Source organism: Microcaecilia unicolor, chromosome 4 (assembly GCF_901765095.1).
Source record: "Microcaecilia unicolor chromosome 4, aMicUni1.1, whole genome shotgun sequence".
NCBI lineage: Eukaryota > Metazoa > Chordata > Amphibia > Gymnophiona > Siphonopidae > Microcaecilia > Microcaecilia unicolor.
In genome coordinates this window covers 322,290,863-322,316,237 of record NC_044034.1, presented here as the reverse complement: position 1 = coordinate 322,316,237, position 25,375 = coordinate 322,290,863, and the positions used below count along the sequence as shown (strand labels likewise).

The window sequence follows — 25,375 nt, the reverse complement described above, 5'->3', positions numbered from 1 at the left end:
TAAATGACACCAAACCGTAATAAAACAGGAGTAAAAAAAAAAAACCAACCCAAAGAATCCTACAAACTTGGCCCCTAATTTGTTCACAAAGCAACCATCGACAGGACAAAAACAGCTTTAGGGGCTTAAATTAATGTAGTGTATCTTTTTCTTTTCATTTTAAACAATTGCACAAGTAAATAAACTGGGGGTTTTTTTTTTGAATGATTTAAACTGTAGCCATAACAGTAATAATGAAAAAGACCACTCCTGAGAGACATACGAGACCTGGCTTTCCATCCCTCATAATAAAATCAGTCATCTGTTCCCATTAGTCATTTCTGGAACTAAGCAAGATCCTGTGCTAGCAGGTGGCTGCAGCCTGACTTATGTACAAAGAAAATGCTTAACAGTCTTGCCAATGAGTGCCAAACAAGTTATAAAGAAAGAAAGAAAGAAAGAAGACAAAACAAAACAAATACATGAGCCATATCACATATCTATCCAGTCTTTTGCTCTGTTCCCCTCATTCTGTGCAGCAGCATTGTAAACTAATGTGTGCTTATGGCCCCATGTCATCCACCAAGTCAGTCCTGCTTGCTACCCCACTATGTCCATAGGAAAAGAAGTCTGACTTTTCTTGGAAATATAAGAGCTACCTATTCTGGCACTAGCTGGTAACCCTCCATTGTCCACAACAGAGTTGGGTAAAACTTACTATGCTATACCGTCTCATTAAATAAATCATTTGGCATGAGTTGAACAATTTAATACAGTACTGATGTCCAAAATATCTGCTCATCTATGGAGCAAATGTACCATCTTGAGGCCACTGGGTAAATTAAATTGTATTTATTTTATTTTCCTCAAGGCTAAATTTTTTACAGATGGTCTGTTTTGTCCATTCCTGTGACTTCAAGCAGGCCTTTGCATACTAGATAAGAAAAAGTGGGCTCTTTGGCTACAAAAAAACGAAACTGGAGTGTAGAGAAATGATACTGCTTGGTAATGCTGATCACTACCTAGCGAATACAGTGTTGGTTTAGAGTAAGATTATTCTCTGTGCTGCCCTCAAAACACAGACATATAGAAAGCTTTGCTTGCACACAAAATACCCTGTAATTAAGAAGTGCTTTTTACATTTATGACGCTTGTTACTGTGGAAACATTTTGTTAAAACTAGGGTACAAAAAAATCAAGGTACAGCAGATTTAAAAAGCTGTTATTTAAACAACCATGGGGTAGGGCTGCTGGAAGGGAGAAAGGGGAAAGTGCAGAAAGTTGGGAATGAAGGGGAATTTGTAATTTAAGTACTTCAAATCATTGACACACAAAACTGTCCTTCTGGTTATAAGGTTTATGTACTAAAGTTTTCTCTCATTTTGTATCTGAGAAAAATGGTTAGCACATAGGGCCCAAAGTGCCTTAATCACTAACAGAGCTGGAATACACATGTAAACTTCAATGTTTCCATACATATAACACTTCCCAGGTGACGTGTCTCTCTCTGGACTCAACTTTCCCCAGGAAACATAAAAAACATAAGACTACAATTAACAAATAAAGTAGCCAGAATTCCTATTGGAAGGAAAATATAAGAGGAATATCCTTGCTTGTCAACTTCCTCCTAACATATTTAATTACTTTAAGCACTAATGAGGCATTAGGGTATAACCATCACCATCTTAAGGTTGTATTTTTCTTCTCATAGTCTAAACCTGAGAAGAACAGAAAGAGCCTACTAAATGGAACCAATCAACATGTTTCTCAAGACATAACATGTTCACACTACATTAATTACAGAAACAAGCAATATCTGTGATAACCTGTATATTTCTTTTCTGTAATTGGAAAGTCATGCTGGCCATGATGACAGAGCACAATGATCTGTTAAAGGACTAGGTACTCTTGTAGCTCTAAGGAGCATCAAAAAGATGACAAAACAAAACTCTTAATATCTGCAATGAGGGGGAACATTAAAGATTTATACTGCCTAACAGGTTGGGATTGTTCCACATTTTAGTTTTATATTAATTTGCACAGTTGTACGTAACAGTTTTAAATCTACAAAGGTACAACTCAAGGTGGTGAACAAAGAGCTAACTTAGTTGGTGGACCAAGATGGAAAAGCTCAAATTTCAGTGGTCATCGAAATGTTTCTAGTTGGTGGATTTTGGCAAGATTTCTAAATTTAGGTTGACAAATGTTACCATACTAATGGCACAGAGTTAGCATACAAGAAAATGAGGGTATGAAAGCATTCTGGAGTTTTATAGCACAATTTCTAGACCAACAGTATAACTGGATAGTACCTAAAAAAATTCCCAAAAACATATACAATATCCACTGGATATTCTTAAAGAAAACAGACTGTACCAAGGGAAGTCAAAGCCAATATCTGGTGGTAGAGCCTGCTACCAAAGCGTTATTCATTATAGGAAACTCTCACCCCCCTTTTCCAATCAAATACTCTTTTGTGCTTGGTATTTAATTGCCAAACAAGTCCTCTCCTTTCTCCTTAAACAATTAAAAGATCACACTCGGATACTTGAAGCTATGTGAGAAAACACACTTCATAAAATAAAAACATGTGTGACGTGCAGACATGTCACTAGCTGATTGTTCCACCCCAGTTTGGAAGAAAATCTTCTAAAAGAAAGGGTTTCCTTCATTTCCTCCAAAAATTATTTTGGATTTTTAAAAAATATATATGTTATGTATTTCATCATGAACCAAATTTCCAATTTGTCACAAACCACTATAGAAGAGCTAACTCAAAAAAAAAAAATCAGTCTAAAATAATTTCTCTTTGATCTTTGTTTGTTTTAAGTGGGAGACAATTTCTAGGGAAGAAGAAAAGTTAATGTTATTTTATGAAGAGTATCACATGACATATTGTTACAGACCAGCCTCATCAATTATGCCATAACATGAAAACAAAAATCCTTTGTTACACCACAGAACCAAGGATGGCTCAACTGACTTCCAAAGTCTGAAAGAAATATATATAGAGAGGTAAATATATTTTACACTGTTCTTAAATAAATGAATTTCAAACTCTCCCCCCCCCTACTCCAACAAAAAAAAGACAGAAAGGGGAGAAGAGATTTTGCTTTTTTTGTCTAATACCTTAAATCCATTTTCCCAAAACTGACAGGTAAAACACAATATGAGAAATTGTTTTCTGGTGATCTCCAACAAGCCTTTCAAAATATAAATATGAATAAATAAGTGCGATTTCCTTTGCTACCCACAAGATTAGTTGGTCATAATTGTTCAGTTTCTACTCTTCTGGTAAAATGACACTTGCTCTCTGCTCACTCCCTGCTCAGTTTACTGGTTTATGTAGTTTAATATGCCAAGTTATTGCATAGTAAAAGTGGAAATGTGTGTTCTTTCCTGACAAATAAACCATCTGCTCAGGAAAACACACAGTACTCACTTCACATAGTGTTTTTCTTTGTGCAGTAATAAAGTGTGTGTGTAATGAAACATACACAAGCAATTTTTAACCAGCAAATTGAGGAGGACATGGCAGCTGCATGTAAAAACACATTATTCAGTCATTTTTGCAAAGGAATCTCATCCAACAGGGTGTTTTACAAATTCGTTTTTATGCTTTCCCCCCTCTCTTTTACTGAACGTCAAGAATTTCCTGTTTTTTGCTTTTTTTTTTTTTTTTTGTTAATTTTCTCTCCAGCCATACCTGCTGGTGAAGCACATTCAAAGACAACACAGGACACAAACCAACAAAGTGGATGCCACGGATTGTTGCTGCTGTTGCCTGTAAAGGTGAGGCAGTCTCTTCCCCTAGTCTATTAGCAAGGCTCACTGGGTAAAGGGAACAGACCCAGTCAACCTACTTCAACTTGCTTTCAGGTTCAGTAAAGTCGCTGATAATTCAACCTTTTGCATCTTCTCCAGGATCTTGAGGCTCTGATTTACATCTGATCTTGCTCCAACAGTTCGGCTCCATGGGACGCTTGGTGTCATGTTCAGAGCAGCAGAGACGACCTTCCAATGCTGATGGAGTCAGAGCACCTGCCTCGTGATCCTTGCAGAATGAATTTGGACAAAACTCGCAGAGTGCAGTAGCATTGCTGCCACATACATCACATTGGTGCCAGGGGCAGTCCCACTTCCCTGATCCAGAAGGTGGTGATGAGGAAAGACAAATGGAAAGACACATTAGTGCTCATCTGGCATATGAGGACCTGGAATTCACAAAATATGCTAAGGACAGCAGGCACTGTAACCTCTCTCTTAGCAGAAGGTGGCAATGGGTATTGCTTACAATATCAAAGTAAACACAGGCACCAGGGCATACATGGCCTTAGACTGATCCACAAAAAGCAAAAATAATACAACACAGATGTCTCCACTGTCTATATGGTGAAGAGGGATAATATGTAAGAACAGAAACATAGAATATGATAATAGCAATTATAAACTAAGGCTCATCTATTTGACTCAGTGGCATAAGTTCCATCAGTACAGCCCTGCAACGCAGAGGGGCCCAAACTAGAAGGAGGCCTGCTTCCAGCTGCTCCTAAGTATTCTTAAGTGAATCCCTCTCCCCTTACTCTGGGCAAACTTGTCACCTGGGGTCCTTCCTTTGAACTTATGACACTGAGTTGACCCACATACAATAGAATAGAATATGGACCCAAGAGCAGGCCCAATGTGGCTTATAGAAATTTAAAAAAATCATACATCAATTCTACAACATACAGTCAACGACACTGTAGTGAAAGAGGCTGGTGAGTATTAGCAGAGCTGGGGAAATTTGGAAAGAGAAATTGAATTCAATAGGCGGCGGGGCGGGTCAGGAGCATAAGCTTTTCCGAATAAGAAGGTCTTAAGGTATTTTTTGAAGCCAAGCTCCCAGGAATGCTGAAAAAAAGTCTTAATTGCACCATTTCCAGCTTTCTTTTTCAAACCTTTTTTTTTTAAAGCAATACTTTGACAGTTCCCATTTCCCCCACCAGGAGTCCCTTACTCACTTACTACATCTCTTCTGCTCAATCTATATTAGCTGTGGATACCAGCACGCATACTTGTGTGTGATCTGAAAGGTTTCTGTACATTTTTAAATTGTCATCACTAGTGTTCTGTGTGCTAGGAATAAATGGGCCAGGATATTTGCATAGGAGGGTGGAATGGTATACTACCAGAAAAATTTGTAGGTTACCTTTTTATTGGATTAACGTTTTTGTCCAACTTTCAGAGGCCAAAGCCTATCATTGGAATGCTTTTATAATGCGCTTAGATATTCTGGTATTGTCTTTTTTTACTCCTACTGTTCTGACATGAAGGAGGTTTGACCTCCGAAAGTCAATAAAAAAAAAAAGTAGTAAGTTAGTCCAATAAAAAGATATCACTTTGTTTTCCTTTTTAAAATTTCTGTTTATTAACCTTTAAAATGAACTACGGGGTAAGTTTTTACAATAAATGCAGAAGGCATGTTCACCACACAGGGCAGACACTTACCACACAGCACTGTGTGGGAGCAACTGTGATACCTGCTTCTGCCTGTAATGTGGTGTAGGGCCAGATGTTAAGAAAGAAAAAGTTCTGGTATGGCGGCACTCCCTCTTCTGCATCCATTCTCCCAATCCCCCTGTCAACCCATTCCCTACCCCACACCCACAATGACACTTGTTAGTCCCCCACATCCTGATCACACCTTCGCTATTCCCCAGCCATTGACATTTCAGTTACTCTCCGCACCTCCAATCACACCTTAATTACATTCCCCACAACCCCCAAAGACAATTCAGTTACCCCTTACATCCCCTAATCACACCTTCAAATCTCGCCCCCAACAACCCAGTTGCCTCGACATATGAACTCTACCCCCTCCTGGGAAAGCCTGCCCCCTGCCATCTAAAACCCACCCCCATGGTCTATCCTCCCCTACCTCTGTCCTCCTGGGACTCATCCTGGGACTCTGCAACACTGTCCAGTGGCCCTGGGCAGCAGCAATTTTTACTGTCACTTGGGTTGGTGCCAGAATCCAAAATAGCACTGATGATTCCCAGAAGTGATCTTGCGCTAGCACTGCTCCCTAGAAGTAGTACCATGCCACTACTGCTAGGGCACATTGGCATCATTTTGAATTCTGGTGCTGACCTAGGCGGCAGCAAAGAGGGATTGCTGCCACCTGGGACTGGGAGATGAGGGTAGGGAAGGGTAGACCATGGGGGGGGGGGGGGGGGGAGTTTGGATGGCAGGGTAGGTATTCTCAGGAGGGGGCAGGGTTTGGTGTGTCATGGGAGCTTGGTTACCAGGGGGAAGGGACTTTGAAGGTGTCACTGAGGGATGCAGTAACTAAACTGTGATCAGGGTGTGCAGCGAGTAACTGAAGTGTCATCAGGAACTGGGGGTGTGGAGAGCAACTGAAGTGTCATTGGGCGGATTGGGGAGGAACTAAGCTGTGATTGGGGTGCGGCATAGGACTGGACTGACTGCCACTCCTCCACTTGCCTGAGACATGCCCAGATCCTGCCCTCTCCTGCATTAAGCAGCTAACGCAGGATTTTAACCACATTGGCTGCCCTTTTAACACAGGAGACAGTTGCGCAGCCAAGACATTTTTCGTCTTTGTTCATAAATTGTGGGATCAGTTGCTGGAAGAGCTAAGTTTGGAAGAGTATTATAGAGCTTTTTTGGGGGGGGGAAATAAATAAGAATTCTATCTCTTTAAAAATGTGGGTGGTGTCAGGAAGCCTCTACTGCCCGTTTAGGCTGCTGTCTTGTAGGGATAGCAGAAGAGGGGAAATAGGGAGAATAATGGAAGGAGGGAAGGGGTGGGGGATTGGGTTTTAATAATCATAAAGGATTTTGCTTACTGCTCTGGATATTTCACTGAATTAGGAAAGTGGAATAAAGTATGTAAATAATGCAAAGTTGCTTACTTATATCGGGCGTTCTCCCTAGACAGCAAGGTTAACTGAGCTGTTCTATCTCGGTGAGGTCATTGCACAGAGCTGAGAGACAGAACAGCTCTCCCAGAACTAATGTGACATTCCAAGCATTCATGGGTCTTCCTGTGTACAGCAGTCTTCCTCAGTCCCCTTACTTAGTTCTATAGCTCATGAAGTAGTTCAACCCTCGGGAAGGTAGGAGGGTTGTGGTCTTGTTTAATCCTGCTGTCTACAGAGAACACCTTAACATAAACAACTTTGCTTTATATGCACAAAAGGCCAGACTGATTCAGGCACACAAGAGGGTGAATACCAAGCTCAGGGCTGCTCCAGTTTCCAGGTAACTTTTTCAGCACTGAAAAGCAACCCAGTCAAATGACAATGTGAGAAATAAATAGATTCCACAGACAAACTGCTCAGTACTACTTAACTGAAAGCATTGTCTTTGAATGAAGACTGGTCCAGATAGTAGTGTGAGGTGAAGGTATTGGGCGAGGATCACGTAGCTGCTTCGGATATGCTTTCCAGCAAAGCAGGAATTGGAAGAACTATGGAAGAAGCAATGGCACTTATTTGCTAAGACTTGACCTTACTGAATAGAGGGATACCAATCTACTCATAACAGAACTGAAGAGAGGATCCTAGTCAATTGGCTACAGTACACTTTGCCACTGGAATTCTAAGTCTGAGTCGAAGTGGACTTTCTAATAGATTGTTAAGATACCAGAGCACGAAGGGATTTCAAAGTGATGCTTGAGAGGTTTAGAATGAAATGTTCCAACGGAAATATCACTTTTGGCTGAAATTTAGGGTAAGTAAGACAATTTTATTATGATGAAACAAGAGTTTAAAGCTCATAACTGAACAGGACTTGACGTTTACTAATCCCTCTAGTTGAAGTGATGACTACCAGAAAGAATACTTTCTGGGTTAGATATTTGAAAGATAAGTATTCTGTTGACTCAAAGGGCAATTTCATCAGAGATGCAAGGACATGTATGACTGTATTTTATAATCTAGTCACACATTTTGAGGCTCCGCTCCAACTCCTCCCATAAACACTTCAACACCTAGGTTGCATACAAGTACGCACCTACTTGTACATGGGAGAGTAATTTTATGAGAGGCATTTTACATGTGTATATTGGCACGTATACACAAAAGCTCTTTATTACCCCCTTATTGTTCCATGTACATCATTTCTCTCTGTTTATTTATATAAATACACCTCATCTACAACAGCATTTACCACAACCCCTCTACTGGGACTGTAACTTCAGCTTTTTGTATCTTTTGAAGGTAACATGCCAAAGCAAGAGCAACTGAGAATGATCTAGTTTAAAAGTTGCTCTATTCTTTTTTAAAAGTTAGTATTAGCAGCTTGGTTCCACTCTGGTTAAGGCGGAGTCCATCCTTTTGGCTACTTAGTCATGAATGAAACAGGTCCAGCCAAAAACATCTTAATTTTGGTCCTAGACATTTTCATTTTGTTCCATTATTGCAGAAAAATGTTTATCTTTTGGTGCCACCCATGTCCCACCCAAAACATGCCCCCTTGAAATTTGGATGAACTGTGGAGCAAAACGTTTAAAATCGGGGTGTCAAAATCACAACTTGGACGTTTTTGAGAGAAAAACATCCTTCTGCCACCTTATGACATTTTTTGGATTTTTTTTTTTGGTTTTGATAATGAGCCCCTTAATTACCCAATCACAATAGATGAGGGAAACAGAAAAACTACCAGAACTCACACAGAATATTCTGCCACTTGATCATTTAGACAAGTTTTTTTTTAGCAGAAAATTGTGAGTGGTTTTGGGTAAAAGTCAATCTTTAATTGACTTAATGATTCCAAATTATGATTCCCAGGGCCGGTCAAACCCGGTAAGCGGGGTAAGTGCCGCAGGGGGGCGCCTGCTTTCAAGGGCGCTGCTGTGGCGCCATACCGCGCCGCTCTTGGTGCTTTAAATCTTTAATTTACCTCCGTTCCAGCAGCGGCGTCATTTGAAAGCCCTGCCCCGTTTCTAGCCTTCCCTCCCTTCATGAGTTCATTCCGCAGTCCCGCCTTCTGATGTCATTTCCTCAAGGGCGGGACTTCGGAACAAACTCATGAAGGGAGGGCAGGGCTTTCAAATGACGCAGCTGCTGGAACGGAGGTAAATTAAAGATTTAAAGCACCAAGGGCGGCGCGGTATGGCGGGGGATGGGGGCGGAAAATCGCTGGACAGGGGCAGGGTGGGAGAAGACAGAACGGAGATGCTGGTGGGGGTGCATGCGGGCGCCAACTCAGTCTGCAGGGGGGCGCCAGAGACCCTAGGACTGGCCCTGATGATTCCTACCCACACTTAGGATGGCTTTCTTATTGTATTTCAATTGCCTTTGCTATTTTTTCCCTTTGAGAATCTTATTGCTTACTCTCTGCTGCTATTTGAATGTCGATGCCTGTGAATGTTTAGGTGGACCCATATTATTTTCTCTATAGGTGTGCGTGGGTATGTACTATATAGTTCCTAAGTAATAACTTTATGATGATATAGGCGTGCGGAAGTATGTGAGAATGTGTGCATACCTGTATTTCTTATAGGTGTGAGTATATCTTTAGCACCGATACTTGTATCCTATTGCCTAGATAATAACTGCCAGCTGATATGTATGTGCAGATGCTTGTGAATATGTGTAGACAGAAGCTGATATGTTTTAATTGTTATTGCAGTTTTGACACTTTTTTGGTGCCTGATAGTTGGATCTTATCACCTTGATGCTATTTCTCTGATGATATGTGTGTGTGGATGCAAGTGAGTGCCAGTAGACTTTGGTGTTTCTATGTGTATGTATGCATAATATAACTTTCAGGTGGTGCTAATGCATTGTAATTGAAGAGCAATCATTTAAGTGCTGTGGCAGGGTACTGTGGCAGCGGACGTACACAGCAGTCATGGAGGGCAATCATTCAGGTGCTGTTGCAGAGTCCAGCAAGCGAACTACGGACCGGAGATGCTCGCACATGGCAAGATAAGGTATACTGACACGACACAGCTAGATGTGTTTACCCACCATTTTTCCTTCCCCCTGACTGCCCTTGATCCTTACTCTGATTCTGTGGCCTTTCTGTGCTCGTATCTCCTAAGGTACGTATGTATTTGATTTGGTCTGGAAAGGTATCTGTGCCATAAAACCCATACATAAACACCAATTTTTGTACCTTTAAAAAATCCCTAATTACATGGAAATAATAACCTAAATGTACAAACACCTAAAAGTAGAATCCTTAATTATAGACATTCCTTCACTTTGAACTGGGAGTTTTACTCTATTATGATACAACGGAAGGAAAGTAGGCTTAAAGTTAAGAAAGTAGGCAGCAATGTTAAAAAGAGGTAGTCCAGAGAAGGAGCAGGCTCAAGGTTCACCACAAACAGATTTATTAAGCATCAACCTGACTTGGCCAAGTTTCAAAACTTATGCCTTCGTCAGGGGTCAACAAATGCTCCATCTTCATAAAATCACCAGTGGCACAATCATGCATCCAGTGCAGTTGCCAAACATTCGTGTGCTGGACGCTACACACCATTATGCTTAAAGAAGGGCATCTGGGGAAGGGTGCTATTTCATGGGAGAGCTCCAGTATCTGGTCTTACCATAGGGTGGTTGAGTCAAGTTAAGGCATAGCAGGTGGTATGCTTTTGGACAGTCCTTCTTGTCACACATGACCAACTCCCCTCCATCTCCACACCGAAAGCAGAAGTCCTCATGCACCTGTTTCTGCTCAGTCTTTACTTTTCGTTTTTTCTGTCTCAATCGAGCGTTCTTTGCCTTCTCTTCAGTGGCTGTCGCACATGCTGTCTAGTAGCAGAAAGTCAACAGAAAGCCTCATTAAGAATAAATATTCTGAATCAATGTCCCCTTTACCATGAGCTAGGTCTTCTAGGAATACAGGAGAGTAAACCCTGAGACAGGTAGAAAGTTGGTCAGGATTTGAAGGACAGGGAATTTAACGCTATTCTTTTTATTGTGGGGTTGCTTTCACTTATCCACCCTCTTTTTGTAGTCCACTCACTGCAGAGACAGTCCTTTGGTCAGAGATACAGACTGTGGCTCCCTTTAGACCCCAGTGAGCGTACAGTCCTGAGTCTGGCCAACACATTATGCTGTTGTTTGATGGCTGGTCTCCATGCTCCTCAAGTCTGTGAAAAGAGCACTGCAGAACTCTCAAACCTCTGCCATTATGACAAAGTTTTATACATTTGAGAATTGAACCCAGCACCTTGCTGCTCAGCCATCAGGCTAATAACCCACAAAGATGGCCAATCAGATATACAGGCATGGAACAGACGAATATTAGGCCTTACTTTATTTAGGTCTGGGAAGGGTATTTCACAGGCACAGAAAGCTAAAATTTATAGCTACAGTTTTCATATTATTAAAATGTCTGTTTCTAGACGACCTTCCCTATTTGACTGTGTTCTTGGTCTCTTCACTAATTTTTTCTAATGACATTTTATGTTTTCTGTTTGTGCATCTGTTTTAAAGGAATGGTGAATCATGTGCTATTTTATTAAGAAGATTCTTACTACTGACCTTGGGCCGGACTCCTAAAAATCCACTGCAATTTTCAGCTCCACAATGGCACTCGGTCCTCCCATTCCCCAAGCAATCCAGATTGTAATTAAATGTTAACTCTGTCCCTTTAAAAATAAAATATTTTTCACTTTAGACCTATAGAACACAACTGCAGTTCAGTCAGATAACAGAGCATGTTCTAACCCTGAGGTTCTTAACCCAGTCCTCAGGGCACACCTAGCCAATCAGGTTTTCAGGATACCCACAATGAATATGCATGAGAAATTTGCATACAATAGAGACAGTGCATATATTTATCTCATGCATATTCATTGTGGGTATCCTGAAAACCTGACCGGCCAGGTGTATCCTGGGTTGAGAACCCCTGGTCTAACCTGCCCAAAGCACACCAGTACTATAATAAACATACGACACAGAAATTATTTTATAATTCTTGCTAAGAAAATAAAACAGATGATTTCTGTTGTTAAACATTAAAATACTGAAACACAGAAAAATGACAACAATAAAGATCCTGACATTGATCTTCCTTACTTTTCTGGCAGGGGTCATGCTGGCAAAGAAAAATTAATTGAGAGCCAAGATTTGTTGTTGGACAAAGCAGACAGCACACTGGGCACAAGGGGTGGGGAAGGGGAGTCCTCCTTCAATGAGACAGCTGTCCCGAGGACTTCCCTCTCTGATACAGTCGCCTTGGCTGCTCAGGTGCTTTCAAAATAATTTGTGTAACTAGAATAAAGTTTACCCCACACACATTTTCTTTCCCTGCACTCATTTCCCCCACACATTCTGTATCCCTGTTTCCCAGCTCTTTTCCCAACACACTGTCCTCCAACTCCAGTCCAGCTAATTTCAAACCCTATCCCAATCCCATCGCCATCAATGAGTCTTTATCATTCTGTCTCCACTTCCAACTCTTTCAAGCTGGCTCTCCCCCAAGTTTTTTAATCCTCCTAATATGTACTCCATAGATTTTTTTTTTTTTAGCAGTGCCACCTCTGGAACAGCTGTTCTGTGTTCTTCTGGCACCAAATGATTCTCAGCAAGCTGAAGCTGCTCAGTGCCCAATCTTTGAACACTTATCTCAGGAGTTTAAGCAAACAAGTGGCTGAAACTTACAGAGAGCTGAATGGTGCAGGTAGAAAACGGGAACAACTGATATGGATGTAGTGTCAATAGTAAGGCTCTGGAGGGGGGAGAAGACTTAGAGGGCCACATTTAAGGTTGATGGGGACTGCCACTGACCCCCAATCTTGCAGTGAAGAACACTGCCCTACGGCTTATTCAATTTGCTCATCCACCCCAATTACTAAGATCTAGAATCTCTTCCTCTCTCTCATAGATCTTTTGGATTTGTCCCACACTTTCTTGATATCAGATACAGCGAAGATACTTACCTGTAGCAGGTATGCTCCAAGGACAGCAGGCCTTATATTCTCACGAGGGTAACACGGGGTCCGTGCTGCTGGTCCAGAGCTTGAAACAGGTCTTTGAGTGCGAGACGTGCTCCACTGTGTATGAGTGAGTGCCTTCCCGCCCGCTGCGAGAGCGTGGGACCAGCAGTACAATATAAAGCATAAGAAAAAAGTAGACAACTCCAAGGGGAAGTAGGAGGGTATGTCAGAATATAAGGCCTGCTGTCTTCGGAGAATATCTGCTACAGGTAAATAAATATCTTTTCTTTTTCCAAGGACAAGCAGGCATATAATTCCCACTTATGGGAGTCCCTAGGTACCAGGTTCACCAAAAACAACGACCAGTGGTCAACAGTAATTAACCTGAAACTATATACAATCTGAGTGAGAGTGCGGCCTGGAACAGAACAAAACAGGCCTAGGAGGGTGGAGTTGGTGTCTAGACTCTAAACAAACTCTGCAGAATTGTTTGTCCAAACCAACTGTTGCATCGGGTATCCTGCTCAAAGCAGCACTGAGATGTGAATGTGTGGACTGAAGACCACGTTGCAGCTCTGCAAATTTTTACAATGGAGGCTGACCTCAAGTGGGCTACCACCGCCTTGGCTCTGACATTGTAAGCCCTGACATGACCCTGAAGGGTCAGCCCAGTCTGGACATAAGTGAAAGAAACTGCAATCTGCCAGCCAATTGGAAATGGTGCTGAAGAGGATGACGTTGGGTCCTCACACTGCCTCGGGATCGGGTCCAATGCCGATCGGTCCTGGAGGGCCTGCATAGCGGCCAGCATCAAGGCAGATGGAAACCAACTCGATGCACGGTCACTTCCAGTGTGCAAGGGTCTCACATCCATATCAACTGATGCACCTGATGCCGAAGACACGGAAGCCGAGGCTTCAGAACTAGCTCCAAAAATCTTTTCTCTCTCTGAGCCTCTCTGGCAGAGAATACAGTTTTGCAGGGGTGTGATCAGGCCCCAAACACTGCAGACACCAAGAATTGGTATCTTTGCCAGTGATAGTCCTACTGCACCGAGTGCAGTGCTTGAAGCCATTGGGAACCTTTGATGACATTAAAGGAAAAACAGCTGTGGCCAAATCAAACGACTCAATGGTGCTAAAATGGGCAAAGCACCAGGAAAAGAAAAAGGGAAAAACCTGACCAGAGCTAAGGCTTAAATGCAGCCTAGCAAGTGCAGTAAAATAAAGAAAACTTTAAAAAGAGGCAAAAAAAAAGAGAGAAAAATACAGGGAAGCAATAAAATGAAGAAAACCTTAGAGAGGTAAATAAAAAAAACCAAAAAGGAAGGCACAAAAAAGACTGAAGGTTCAACCAGCTGTGTGGAATGGGAACAAACACGTCCTCTCCTCACCATGGAAAAAATGGAAGTGCTGCTCCTAAGCTCTTGTGGTGGTCAGGAAAGCACTCACACATACGCAGTAGAGAGAGTCTAGTGCTCAAAGACCTGTTAAAGCTTGTTAGAAGTTCCGGACTGGCAACGCAGACCCCACATTACCCACATGTGAGAATTATAGGCCTGCTTGTCCTCGGAGAACATCCTTTTTTCCACCACTTCCTCTGGGAGGCTACTCCAAATGTCCACTATCCTTTCAGTAAAAAATATTTCTTTAGATTACTCTCAAGTCTACCCCTTTTATCCTCATCCTATGACCCTTCATTCCAGAGCTTCCTTTTAAGTTTTAATGGTTTTTATTCAGGATCAAAAGAACAGTATGGTGAACTGCTGAACAACAGTACAATGCAAAATCTACTCTAAAGTGCATGTGAATAAATAAACAATGATAAAAGAATGAACATAACACCCTAATGCAGAAACAACAAAGGAACTTAGGATCCCAATTTTGGAACAACCTGCTGCCACCTATATCCCCCTTTTATCCCTTCAGAAGGCAGCAATGATGGCCCATTATCTGAGCTCTTTTGACTCCAGGCCATCTTTATATAGCATAAATGTACAAATTAATTCCCTACCCTCTCACCCCAATCCCTTCCTCCCCCCTTTTTTTTCCTATGCAGAGGGCCCCAGCAAGGCACATTATTAAGCGATGAACAAGTCTTGATGTGTTCCGCATTTATTCAGCGCTGCACTTCTTGCCCTATGTGAGATAGTTTGTAAATAACAGTTCCAAATAGACAAAAAAGTCTTCTGTCTTCTATGGGAAACAAGTGTGGTCCACGCCTCCCATAATGTTAAAGCATGTAATTTGTTTCTCCAAAACCAAAAAACGGGAGGCACATCCTGCAACCAATCCAGAGCTTCCTTTTAATTTAAAGAGGCCCGCATCCTGTGGATTTATACTTGGGAGGTATTTAAATGTCTCTTTCGTATCTCCCCTTCCCTGCCTTTCTTCCATATTTTGGTCTTTAAGTCTGTCCCCATATACTTTATGAGAAGACCACTATTTTAGTAGCCACCTCTGGGACTGACTCTATCCTATCCATACCCTGGGTTGCAAGTTCTACTGAAGATTTAGTAAAATTTGCTTATTATAAGTAATTAAAACAGACTGCATGTTGCAGGATATGCCTCCAGTAGGGAATCACATCTCTATTGAAGACATACTCAAAGTCAATTGGTCTCTCCATCTGAAAATTAGTAACAAAGTTCTGTCCCCTCTCTCTCCTTGAGAAGCACTTACCTAGTCAGGGGTCAGACATGTGCCAGCAGGGCATTCAGATGTGTTTCTGTTTCTGAAGTATTCAAGTGTAAAGCATCCACTAGGATGACAACCTCTTTTGAACATTTACAGTGACCACAGTCCTGGAGTTGGTGCTTACCTTGGGGGATGTCACAGACAGAAAACAGCCCAACTCGAATATCTCCATTCACTGTCCACTTCTGCGTTTCACAATTAGGATTACAGCTGTGGTTCATAAAACGAGAATAATTTCCTTTTGGACCTGCGTCAATGATCCGATCCTTTAAGGAAGAAATATAAGTTCCTGTGAGATGCAACACAGGATGGCCTATGACATGTTATGAGAACCTAAATCCCAGTGTATATTCCTTCCTCTGCTTGGTCTGCAAGCTTGGCCTGCAAGCAGTCAGATCAGCTGTCATGAGAATAAGTTTCATTTCTCCCTACTGATGATAGTGCATAGAGTGTATAACTCTTGTTTTCTAGTAAATAGCAAGTGTTGTTGTGCACTTCTTGTAAATCACGTGACAAGGAGAAACTCATAAGAAACAGGAACTATAAGACCGATATATGGTAGACAAATATTGATAAAACTGGATGGTGAGCGAGACTGAGGACCCCCACCAAATAAGGAGAAATTTTTAGGTGTATAGGGGAGGAGGAGCAAGGATGTTCATGCAGGTTGCACACAGTAAGAAAGGCAAGCTGCATGAGGGTTTCACGTGTTACGGATAAGGGAATGGCCAATGAACACAAAGCATGATAAAAACTGCTCCAGACGGACCAATCACTTTTGTACTGACTTAGAGAAATACCAATAAAGATTTTATTTGAAGCATCTATCTAACTCCGATTGTCTCTCTTATTCCAGCCAAAGAGATATTTCTCTAAGGCTGAAGTGTTTTCCCTTCCCAAGGGGCAAGGGATTGGGAATTACACCAGATTCACTAAACAAAATTACAAAATGCAATCATTCCATCCTCTGTTAACTTTGGAAATGCCCTTTGAAAGACAGAAAGAACAAACCAATATGCGGTAGCTTTCTAAAATATATTGGGGCCGATATTCAGACCACGGGAGGGAGCCCAGCTAACTCCCGTGGTTGGCGGTCAGCCCGGATATTCAATGCTGGGCCGTTTCCGGTGACTGGCATTGAGCATCCGGTTTAAAGTTAACCGGCTAAATCGATATTTAAAGATAGCCAGTTAGCTGGTATATCTGTAGCTGGTTTAAAGTTCTTTAAATGGCTTGATGTGACCACTTACAATAACTGTATATGAATTGAATATTCAGGGATATTTTATTTTACACGTGCATGTCTAAGATATTTTCATACTTTCCAGTCCATACTGTACCTTCACATTACTGATTTTGCCTGTGTACAGTAAATGGACTCTGGAGGATCCACATAACTTCAGTCTCTGCAAGCTGTCATCACACCCCTTTGCTTTAATTCTCATGTATAAGACAATGTTTTAATGTTTGCTTTTGTAAAAGTTAATAAAAGTTAACAAGCTCTGTATGATTTGACATAATTGAACAGCATATAAAACAGTACTGAGTAAAAAATTCCATCCTCAAGTTTTATCAATTTTCTCTCCCCCATCTGTGTACTACCCCTCTTACCTAGACTTGTAATGTCCCCCCACCATCTCATCAACTAATTTATCCTTCATACTCCTTGCAACATTGGCGATACAACCCTAGTCTGTAAGGAAGCCACAACTCTTGGGTCTCCCTCTACATTCCTCCTAAACAATATTCCTGCTCTGCCCACTTCCCTACTCCACCGGTCTGCAACCACTTGAAAATCCCTCTTTTGAGCTTTCTTGCATAACTCACCATGAAACCAAGAAATCGATATTTGGCGTGCAGCATCTCCTTCTAAAAGTTCTCGCAGCTGCTGTCTGAACCGTGGGAGCAAACTGCCCCTCGGCAAAGAGCGCACATAATGAGACAGTTGGTGATAAGCAAAGACTGTGGATAGACCCTGTACACATTGAACTAAAAAGTCTTGAAATTGCATTAGGGACCCATCTTCTTTAACTACACTTTCTAGGTGAGTTACACCCTTCTCTTTCAATGACTAAAAAACCCTACTCTCTCCACCCGGCGTAAAATCTACGTTCCCCTGTAGGGGCAGCCACACATAGCTAAGAGGGCACTGTCCCCACAACGGGAGCACCACTCTCCATAAAGACCATAAAGGTCTAAGCAAGATACTCCCATGTATTCTCTCTGGCAATTTCCCCCTGGGGGTGTGAAGCAGTGAGTTCATATGCCATGGGCTAAAATAAGCCTGTTCCAACCCTGCATCTGTATAGGTTGTGGTACCCAACAACCAGTCTCTTAGATGCCAGAGCAAACTAACTTGGTTATATTTCCAAAGAACAGGAAACCCCAACCCTCCTGATTTTTGGGCTCCTGTCAAATACTGCCACCTCATTTTTGATTTTTGGCCTCCCCAGCAGAACTTTGCCATCATCCTCTAAAGTGACTTCAGATCTCGTCGTGCTAACCAGATAGGCAATGTTTGTAACACATACAGCCACCTCGGGAAGACAATCATTCTATAAAGATGCAGCCTACCTAAGAAGGACAATGGAAGAGTGGACCAGAGTGACAACTGCTCCTTCGTCTCTCTGAGCAACTTTGAGACATTAATTCCATACAGAAGCGAGGTATCCATTGACAACTGTATTCCCAAAGAGCGGAACGACTCCCGAGCCCACCTCAAGGGGAACTCATCTCCCCACGACTGTCTCAAAGCATCCGAGCTCACCAATGCTTCCGATTTTGTAAGGTTCAGCTGAAACCCGGAGAAATCTCAATACTCTGCCAAGCTTTACATGAGATTCGGCAATGAAGACCGTGGATCTGTAATAAGCAACAATAAATCATCTGCAAATGCTGCAGACTAAAAGGTGAAGCTCCCTATCTGCACCCCTTTTATGTCCGGATTAAGCTGAATCTCCCTCGAGAGGATCTAATGTTAGTACAAAAAGTAGTGGCGACAAAGGGCAGCCTTGCCGAGTCCCTCTTCCAATTGGGAACCACTCCAAAAGTATTCCATTAGCCCATACCTGCGCCTTCGGGTCTGTGTACAAAGTCCACATCGCTTTAACAAACCAACCCTCTATACCATACGCTTCCAATACCCCAAACATGAACCCTCATTCCATCTTGTCGAATGCTTTTTCTGCATCAAAACTTACTAGTAAAGCCTGAGTCCTCTCCGAACCAATGGTCTCCAACGCTGCCAGTATTCTTCTCATGTTTTTCACAATCACTCTCCCCCGAGTGAAGCCCACCTGAGGTTCGGCCACCAATGAAGTCACCACGCACATGTTTGGCTCTCGTTGCTCCCAACATTCATTCCTATTCGGACCTCGTGCCCGCCATCTTGTCCAAGAATTCCCTTGCCTCTTCCACCTGATCAAAAAAGAGCTCCTGGCCATGATCCACTACTTTCAGTCTTGCTAGATAAAGTAAGCTGAAGTGTAATTTCAAATCAAATTTTGAACACACTGGCACAAAAGCTTTCCGGGCTGAGGACACCTTAGCAGAGTAATCCTGGAAGCACAGAATGCGGGTATTTTGGTATTGTAACTGCTTGCCCCCCTGCAGTGCTTGTAGTATCAGCATTTTATGGGTATTATTAAGCACCCCGAAGATGACCACTCTGGGGCAATCTCCTCCCGCTTTACGCTGTCCCAGGCGATGAGCCCTTTCCACCCGAAAATTACCCGCCAGATCTGGCAGCGCCACTGCTTTGGAAAGCCAGTCTTCCAGAAATTTCCTTAAGTCTCTTTCTAGGGGGGGTTTCCGGGAGGCCCACCAGCCTTAAGTTGTTTCTGCGGGAACGATTTTCTAAATCTTCTAACTTCTCCTCCAGAGCTGACAGGCGCTTTAAAAGTTGTGGCTGCCCCTCCATCACCTTTTGCACTGCGTCTTCGATGGTCCCTACTAACTGTTGCACCGCCTAAAGTTCCACTGCCATTGCCATGTACCTCTCCTCCATCCCATCCAATTTGTCCAGGATCCTTTGGAATTTGGATTCCACCATTTGCTCCACCGCTGCTTTAACCTCCGCTATTATCTCCGCTGCTCACTGAGAGCTCGGCCTTGGCGGCAAGCTTTTGTCTGCCATCTTGGAATCTGACAGTCACCCCTTCTCCCGACTCTCTTTCCGTGAGGATTTGGTGGCCATCCGCTCTGGTAATTAACTTCACAAAGGTCGTATCGTACTCAAACCATGAAATACTATATAAAGTTTTTCTTTCAGGAGAAAAAATGCTGATTCTGAGAGCTGGTTATAGCGGGTGCTCTGGAGCAGCGATTCGCTACCTCCTCACTCCTCCATAGCCCAACCCCATAAAGTTTATTTTAAAAATAAATAAAAAGCTTGTTCTCTTTTTGGCTACCTTCTGAGTCACAGGCTCAAGACACTCACTTGTTGTTCTTCTGGTTCATAAAGAGTCAGTACAATACAGAGGTTGTTGCCTCACTACCTGACCTCTTTGGGGACATGAAACAGTTTGAACCCTGACAAAATCAGAGAGGCTGACATACTTGTGTGTGAATCGCTCTGTCACATGTGCTCAGTAAATAAAAAAAGAGTTTAACCCCACTAAGCTGGCCATCTGGCAACATTCAGCAGCACTTAAGTGGGCAGTGCCACTGATTACTGCCTCTCTGGCCACTATTGTACTATCTGGTTAGTTCCAGGGCGATCCTGGGACAGAGCTGGCATGTAACTGGTTAGCAGTGATATTCAGTCTGGTAATCAATTAAGTAAGTGGGTAAAGTAAGGACAGCAAAAAGGTTGTCCTAACTTTATCTGCCGAGCTAACTGGGCACCAGTCTGAATATCAGATGATGCCTCAACTTCCAGGTGACTGTACCTACCCGGATACTTAATGTCAGAGCCCTGACATGGCTGCCAGATTAATCTTTTCATCTCACAAGCATGATAGGATCACACCATTTTTTTTAAGTTACATTGGTTACCTGTTGAAGCACAGGTATAATTTAAAATGTCTATGCTTATATTCAAGATCTTATATGGTTATGCTCCAGTGTATATGATGTCAATGGTTCAACTATTATGTGGGGGTGACATATACTGACTTCGAAACCAGATGATAAGTTTTCTGATACTGACCAAAATTAAATCAAAGAAAATTTTTTCATCTTCTATATTGTACCAAGGGGTTAAGGTCTGGAATTCGTTGCCTCACTCTACAAGAATGTTAAGCAATTATGGCATTTTTAGGAAGGCAGTAAAAACTGTTTTATTTCAAAAGTTGAATTATACAGAAACTGACATCTGAATTTACTTATGCTAAATTAAAGATAAATCTCTTTGAAAAATGATCAGTGTTTAAGTAAGCCTTGTTTGTAAATGCTGATGCTACTGTATTTTCTTGGTAGTTTCCAATCTGATGCTGATGTAATTGTATTCCCTTGGTACTGTCCATGCCTTCTTGTTTGTAACCTGCACAGAACCTGATAATGGATGTTAAAGGGCTATAAGAACTATAATAACTATAATGTAATATCTAAGCTTAATTCAGCCCACAGCTGTCAGTAGCTTAAAAACCACTCAGCACTGCAGGTTGAATATCAGGCCCAAGTGGTGTACAACAAGTAGAAGTGAATCGATTTTTTACTCTTTCAAAAAGTACAAAGACTAGGGGATACTTAATGGAGTTACATGGAAATACTTTAAAAACAAATAGGAGGAAATATTTTTTCACTCAACAAACAGTTAAGCTCTGGAACTCTTTGCCGGAAGATGCAGTAACAGCAGTTAGCGTTTCTCGTTTTAAAAAAAGGTTTGAACAAGTTCCTGGAGGAAAAGTCCACAATCTGCTATTGAGACAGACATGGGGAAACCAATACTTGCCCTGGGATTGGTAGCATGGAATGTTGCTACTATTTGGGTTTCTGCCAGGTACTTGTGACCTGGATTAGCCACTTTTGGCAACAGGATTCTGGGCTAGATGGACCATTGGTCTGACCCGGTATAGCTATTCATATGTTCTTACGTAATTACCTCTCCCCTATTAAAAAAAAAAAGCATAACTCAAAACTTTTTTACGACTACAGTGGATATTCTGAAATCTGAATTTACAGAACTAGTCCTAATTTCTAGAGAAAGACCTTCAAACAGCAAGGGAAGAGGTGTGAAGTGAAGTACCTTGGTTACTGTTAACATGTAGAAATTGGTGACGTTGTTCTCATGGGCTCGTTTAATTCGCAACCTGCATTCTTCCTCATCGATTAATTCCCCTACATACTCATTCACAAATTCACCCTGAAGAAGAAAAAAAGAACAAAGAACTATTCAGAACTTTCCAGCTGTGATCAACTTTCAAATCCTGGAAATTCCACTGAAAGCTGGAGCTTGAGAGGGGAGCAGAGAGTACTATATATCTTCACAGGAATTAAAGGGCCATTTGCCTCCAGTTTCTATATAGGTTGCCCAAATTTGGGCTTGTAAACTAATTAGTTAATGAGCTGTTAATCGGCACTAATTTGGACTTACACATACATCTGCCTATGTGCTCTTCTATAATGCTGTGCACTCAAAGTGGTCATGGGCAGGTCAGGGCATTCTAAAAAATTTAAGTGCAGTGTTATAGAATTCGCCAGGATTTAAACCAGGTTTCAGCAGGCATAAGTCTTCGCGCCCAAAGTTGGGCACAGGAATCAGCGTTAAACACTATTCTATAAAGGGCATTTGACATAGAGCACCCTTTATAGAATTCAAGTTTAGTGTGAATATTTACGGTGCCTAAATTTGGGTGCCATTTACTGAATCTGGCCCTTAGTTATGTAGACTAGCTTTATATGGTGTGTAGTCTAGAATCCACAAAAAAAGTGTGGCTGAAAATATACGGGTAAACCAATGTAATAGCCACAATATTGTTCTGATTTTAAGATTACATGTTCTACAAAGTTTAACACTTATGATAACACCTGAAGAAATGCTTAACTAAGGAGTAACAAAAGCCATGTAAATCAACCATCAACTAATATCATAAAATGAAAATTATGAATATTTATTGCCGACACAAAAATTCCAGGTCTGCTGGTAGCCCGCTTTTTATTCTGAAGAAGCCAATGTTTGTAAAGAACAAGAAACATTTTCTGTGATATACAGCAAGAACTATAGGGTGGCTGTGTCCGTACCTTCCTAATGTTCCTCAATGTCCTCAGGCCCCAGCCACGCCTATCGGTTTTGATCATTTCTGTCTCCGGATAGAGGCGCTGGGTAAAGCACTGATTCTGGCAGCGTTCCCCTGCAGGGCAAACATGGGGGTGACACTCATACTGCAGCATTCTGTTGAGACATTCTGAGTCTAGGCCACAAGGGTTCTCATCGCTGGGCTTGCAGTTACACCGAGGGATCTCAGACAGGTCAGCCACTTGGATCTGAACTTTCCCAACTACCTTGTTGGTCTATGGCAGAAAAGACAGAAAGCAAACGTAAATGTGGGTTTTAGATAAAATCTATGGGTCTTTCGGTATCCATGGAGAGAGAAAGTCTGGATCAACTTCATGCTGCGAGACTTGTTACCTTTAATTCTCAAAGATACTCTCCCATGTGCTTAGCTAAAGTACTTTCCCAAGCTTGGGAAAGTACTTTAGCTAAACATATGGGAGAGTATCTTACAGAATTAATGTGTTAATCTGACTTTTTCATCCTCTTTTTTTTATTGAACAGTCTTGTTACCTTTAACATCTTGATGTGACTTAAAACTAAAACTGTATGGCTATTTAGTTTTTGCTTTGGAAAGATTATGTTCTAATTTCTTCTAGTCCAGTCACCTGAAATGCTAATGGGTGTTTAAAGAGGTATTTCTCACCAAGGGGCTGATGCTCAAAAGTACTGCCAGTGCTAACAGGCAGTTAATGCCGGGTTTGCATGCAGGTTAGACAAGGCAGCATGCACAAATGGTTTCAGTGCAGACGCTGGAACCATTAGCACAGACAGCATTTAAATGCGGTTATTAATTACCCTGCTGCTATACCCCCCCGCCTCCCCCCCCCAAAAAAAAAGGTTTTTCAGGTGCGTTTAGTGACAGAAACTTTTTGCCAGGTCCAGGGCAGTGATAGAAAGGTTGGTTGAGAGAAGAGGTATCTAGCGGCACCCCTTCTCTTCCTCCAACCTGACCATCCTGCCCAGATGGGCTTTCCCTAATAAAAAAGGCTGGTAGTATAATGGCCTCCCTTTCTGAGCATCAGCTCCACCCCCCCCAAAACCTTATAAACTGCCCTGCTGGTCTGGTGTCTCCCAGACCCACCCTGCCAGTCACAAAATAGCCTGGTGGCCCCTGCACCCCTCCCTCTCAGTCACAAAATAGTCTGGTGGTCCAGTGGCTGCCTGACCTGGCCCAGCCCACCCCACCCAATGGGGTCCCCTAGCCAGGCCTCCACAATGGGGCCTCTTTGCCAGGCCCAGCCCAGTCAATGGGGCCCCCTGCCAGGCCAGGATGCACTGTGCTGGCTGAGGCACCGCCATTTTGAAGATTGCAGCCCAGAAAAGCAGGAGCAAGTGGGCATCGTTCCTGCTTCCTTCAAGGTAAGGGAATCTGGGGTGAGGGTTGGGCCTCACTAGACCACCAGGCTAAGGTGGCTGGGAGGGTTGGGCCTGGCTAGTCTGGTGGGGGGGGGGGGGCATTGGACTTGTGATGGATGGACAAATTACAGAAGCAGCCATTAGTCCACTGGGGCATTTCCCCCCCCCCCCTTTTTTTTTAAAGGCTGGGGTAAGGAGGGGGTCAGGTCTGAGTGGGTGCTGCCAGACACCAGGGGACGTTTGTGGTGGCGGGAAGAGGTGCTGGACTGGATTGGGAGTAAGGGGCTATTGCTGCAGCATGCTTTTTTTTTCTTTTTTTAATGTCAACTTTCCTATCCATGCCTGAGCCAATCACCACTCAGGCACTGACTGGAAAGTTAGTACTGAGTAGCAATTACTGCCATGATTTTAAGATAGCATTATTTTGCATGCTCATTAATCTAAGCATACTGTAGCAATTTTTCTGTACTAGGTTCATGGTAAAATTTCACGCTACCTTGAACCTCTGAGCATCAGTTTCCAAGGCCAGCCAGGACTAGGAATACCAAAAGCAAATGTGTAAGGAAAGGACATGTCATGTTTAACTCCTACCTCTTAAGCTGAGTTCGCAGCTTTTTGTAGGCTGGTGAAAAGAGCCACTCTAAGATTTACCCAGTTATTTTGCCAGTTTTGGTACTGGGAGAAATAGAACTCACTTTAATGTGTTTATATGGCGGGGGCTTCCTTGAATTCCTTTCAATCTCCAATGCTTCTTTGCTTTCTCTTTGTGCTTTAAGCTCCTGGAAACGCTTTGCAGCTTCATCAAGTGCTGAATAAAAAAAAAAAAAAATCAAATTCACACAAACAAAATCAAAATCACAGAAGGAAGGGTGGAGAGGGACAAGAAGGCAAATGAGATTGAGGAAGGAACAGAGGAAAATTTTACTGACTGCAATAATTTTGTTTGTGAAAAAAAAATGTAAACAATGATACGATATGAAAGATGTACTTTTGCTAGACACAATACCAATTCATTAAGGGCCCTGTTTACTAAGCCGTGCTGTAGGAGAACTATCGTTTTTAAAGTACACTAATGCTAGAGACACCCACAGGAATATATGGGTGTCTCTAGCATTAGTGCATGTTAAAAACGCTAGTGCGCCTTAGTAAACAGGGCTCTAAGATTATTGGCCTTATGCTGATAAAAAGCAAAGATACTTACCTGTAGCAGGTATTCTACGAGGACAG

The 25,375-nt window shown here is 42.3% G+C and overlaps 1 protein-coding gene across 1 annotated transcript in view; it reads right to left on the bottom strand.

Annotated features, from left to right (window-relative positions):
• Positions 1-204: 204 nt before the first annotated feature.
• NSD3 (nuclear receptor binding SET domain protein 3) overlaps positions 205-25,375 on the bottom strand; it is a 338,825-nt gene continuing 313,654 nt past the window's right edge. The window contains 7 exon segments of the mRNA XM_030201931.1: positions 205-4,122; positions 10,544-10,748; positions 11,484-11,590; positions 15,701-15,842; positions 21,764-21,880; positions 22,759-23,028; positions 24,844-24,956. Coding sequence (XP_030057791.1) covers positions 3,881-4,122; positions 10,544-10,748; positions 11,484-11,590; positions 15,701-15,842; positions 21,764-21,880; positions 22,759-23,028; positions 24,844-24,956 — 1,196 coding nt within the window. The 3' untranslated portion in view covers positions 205-3,880.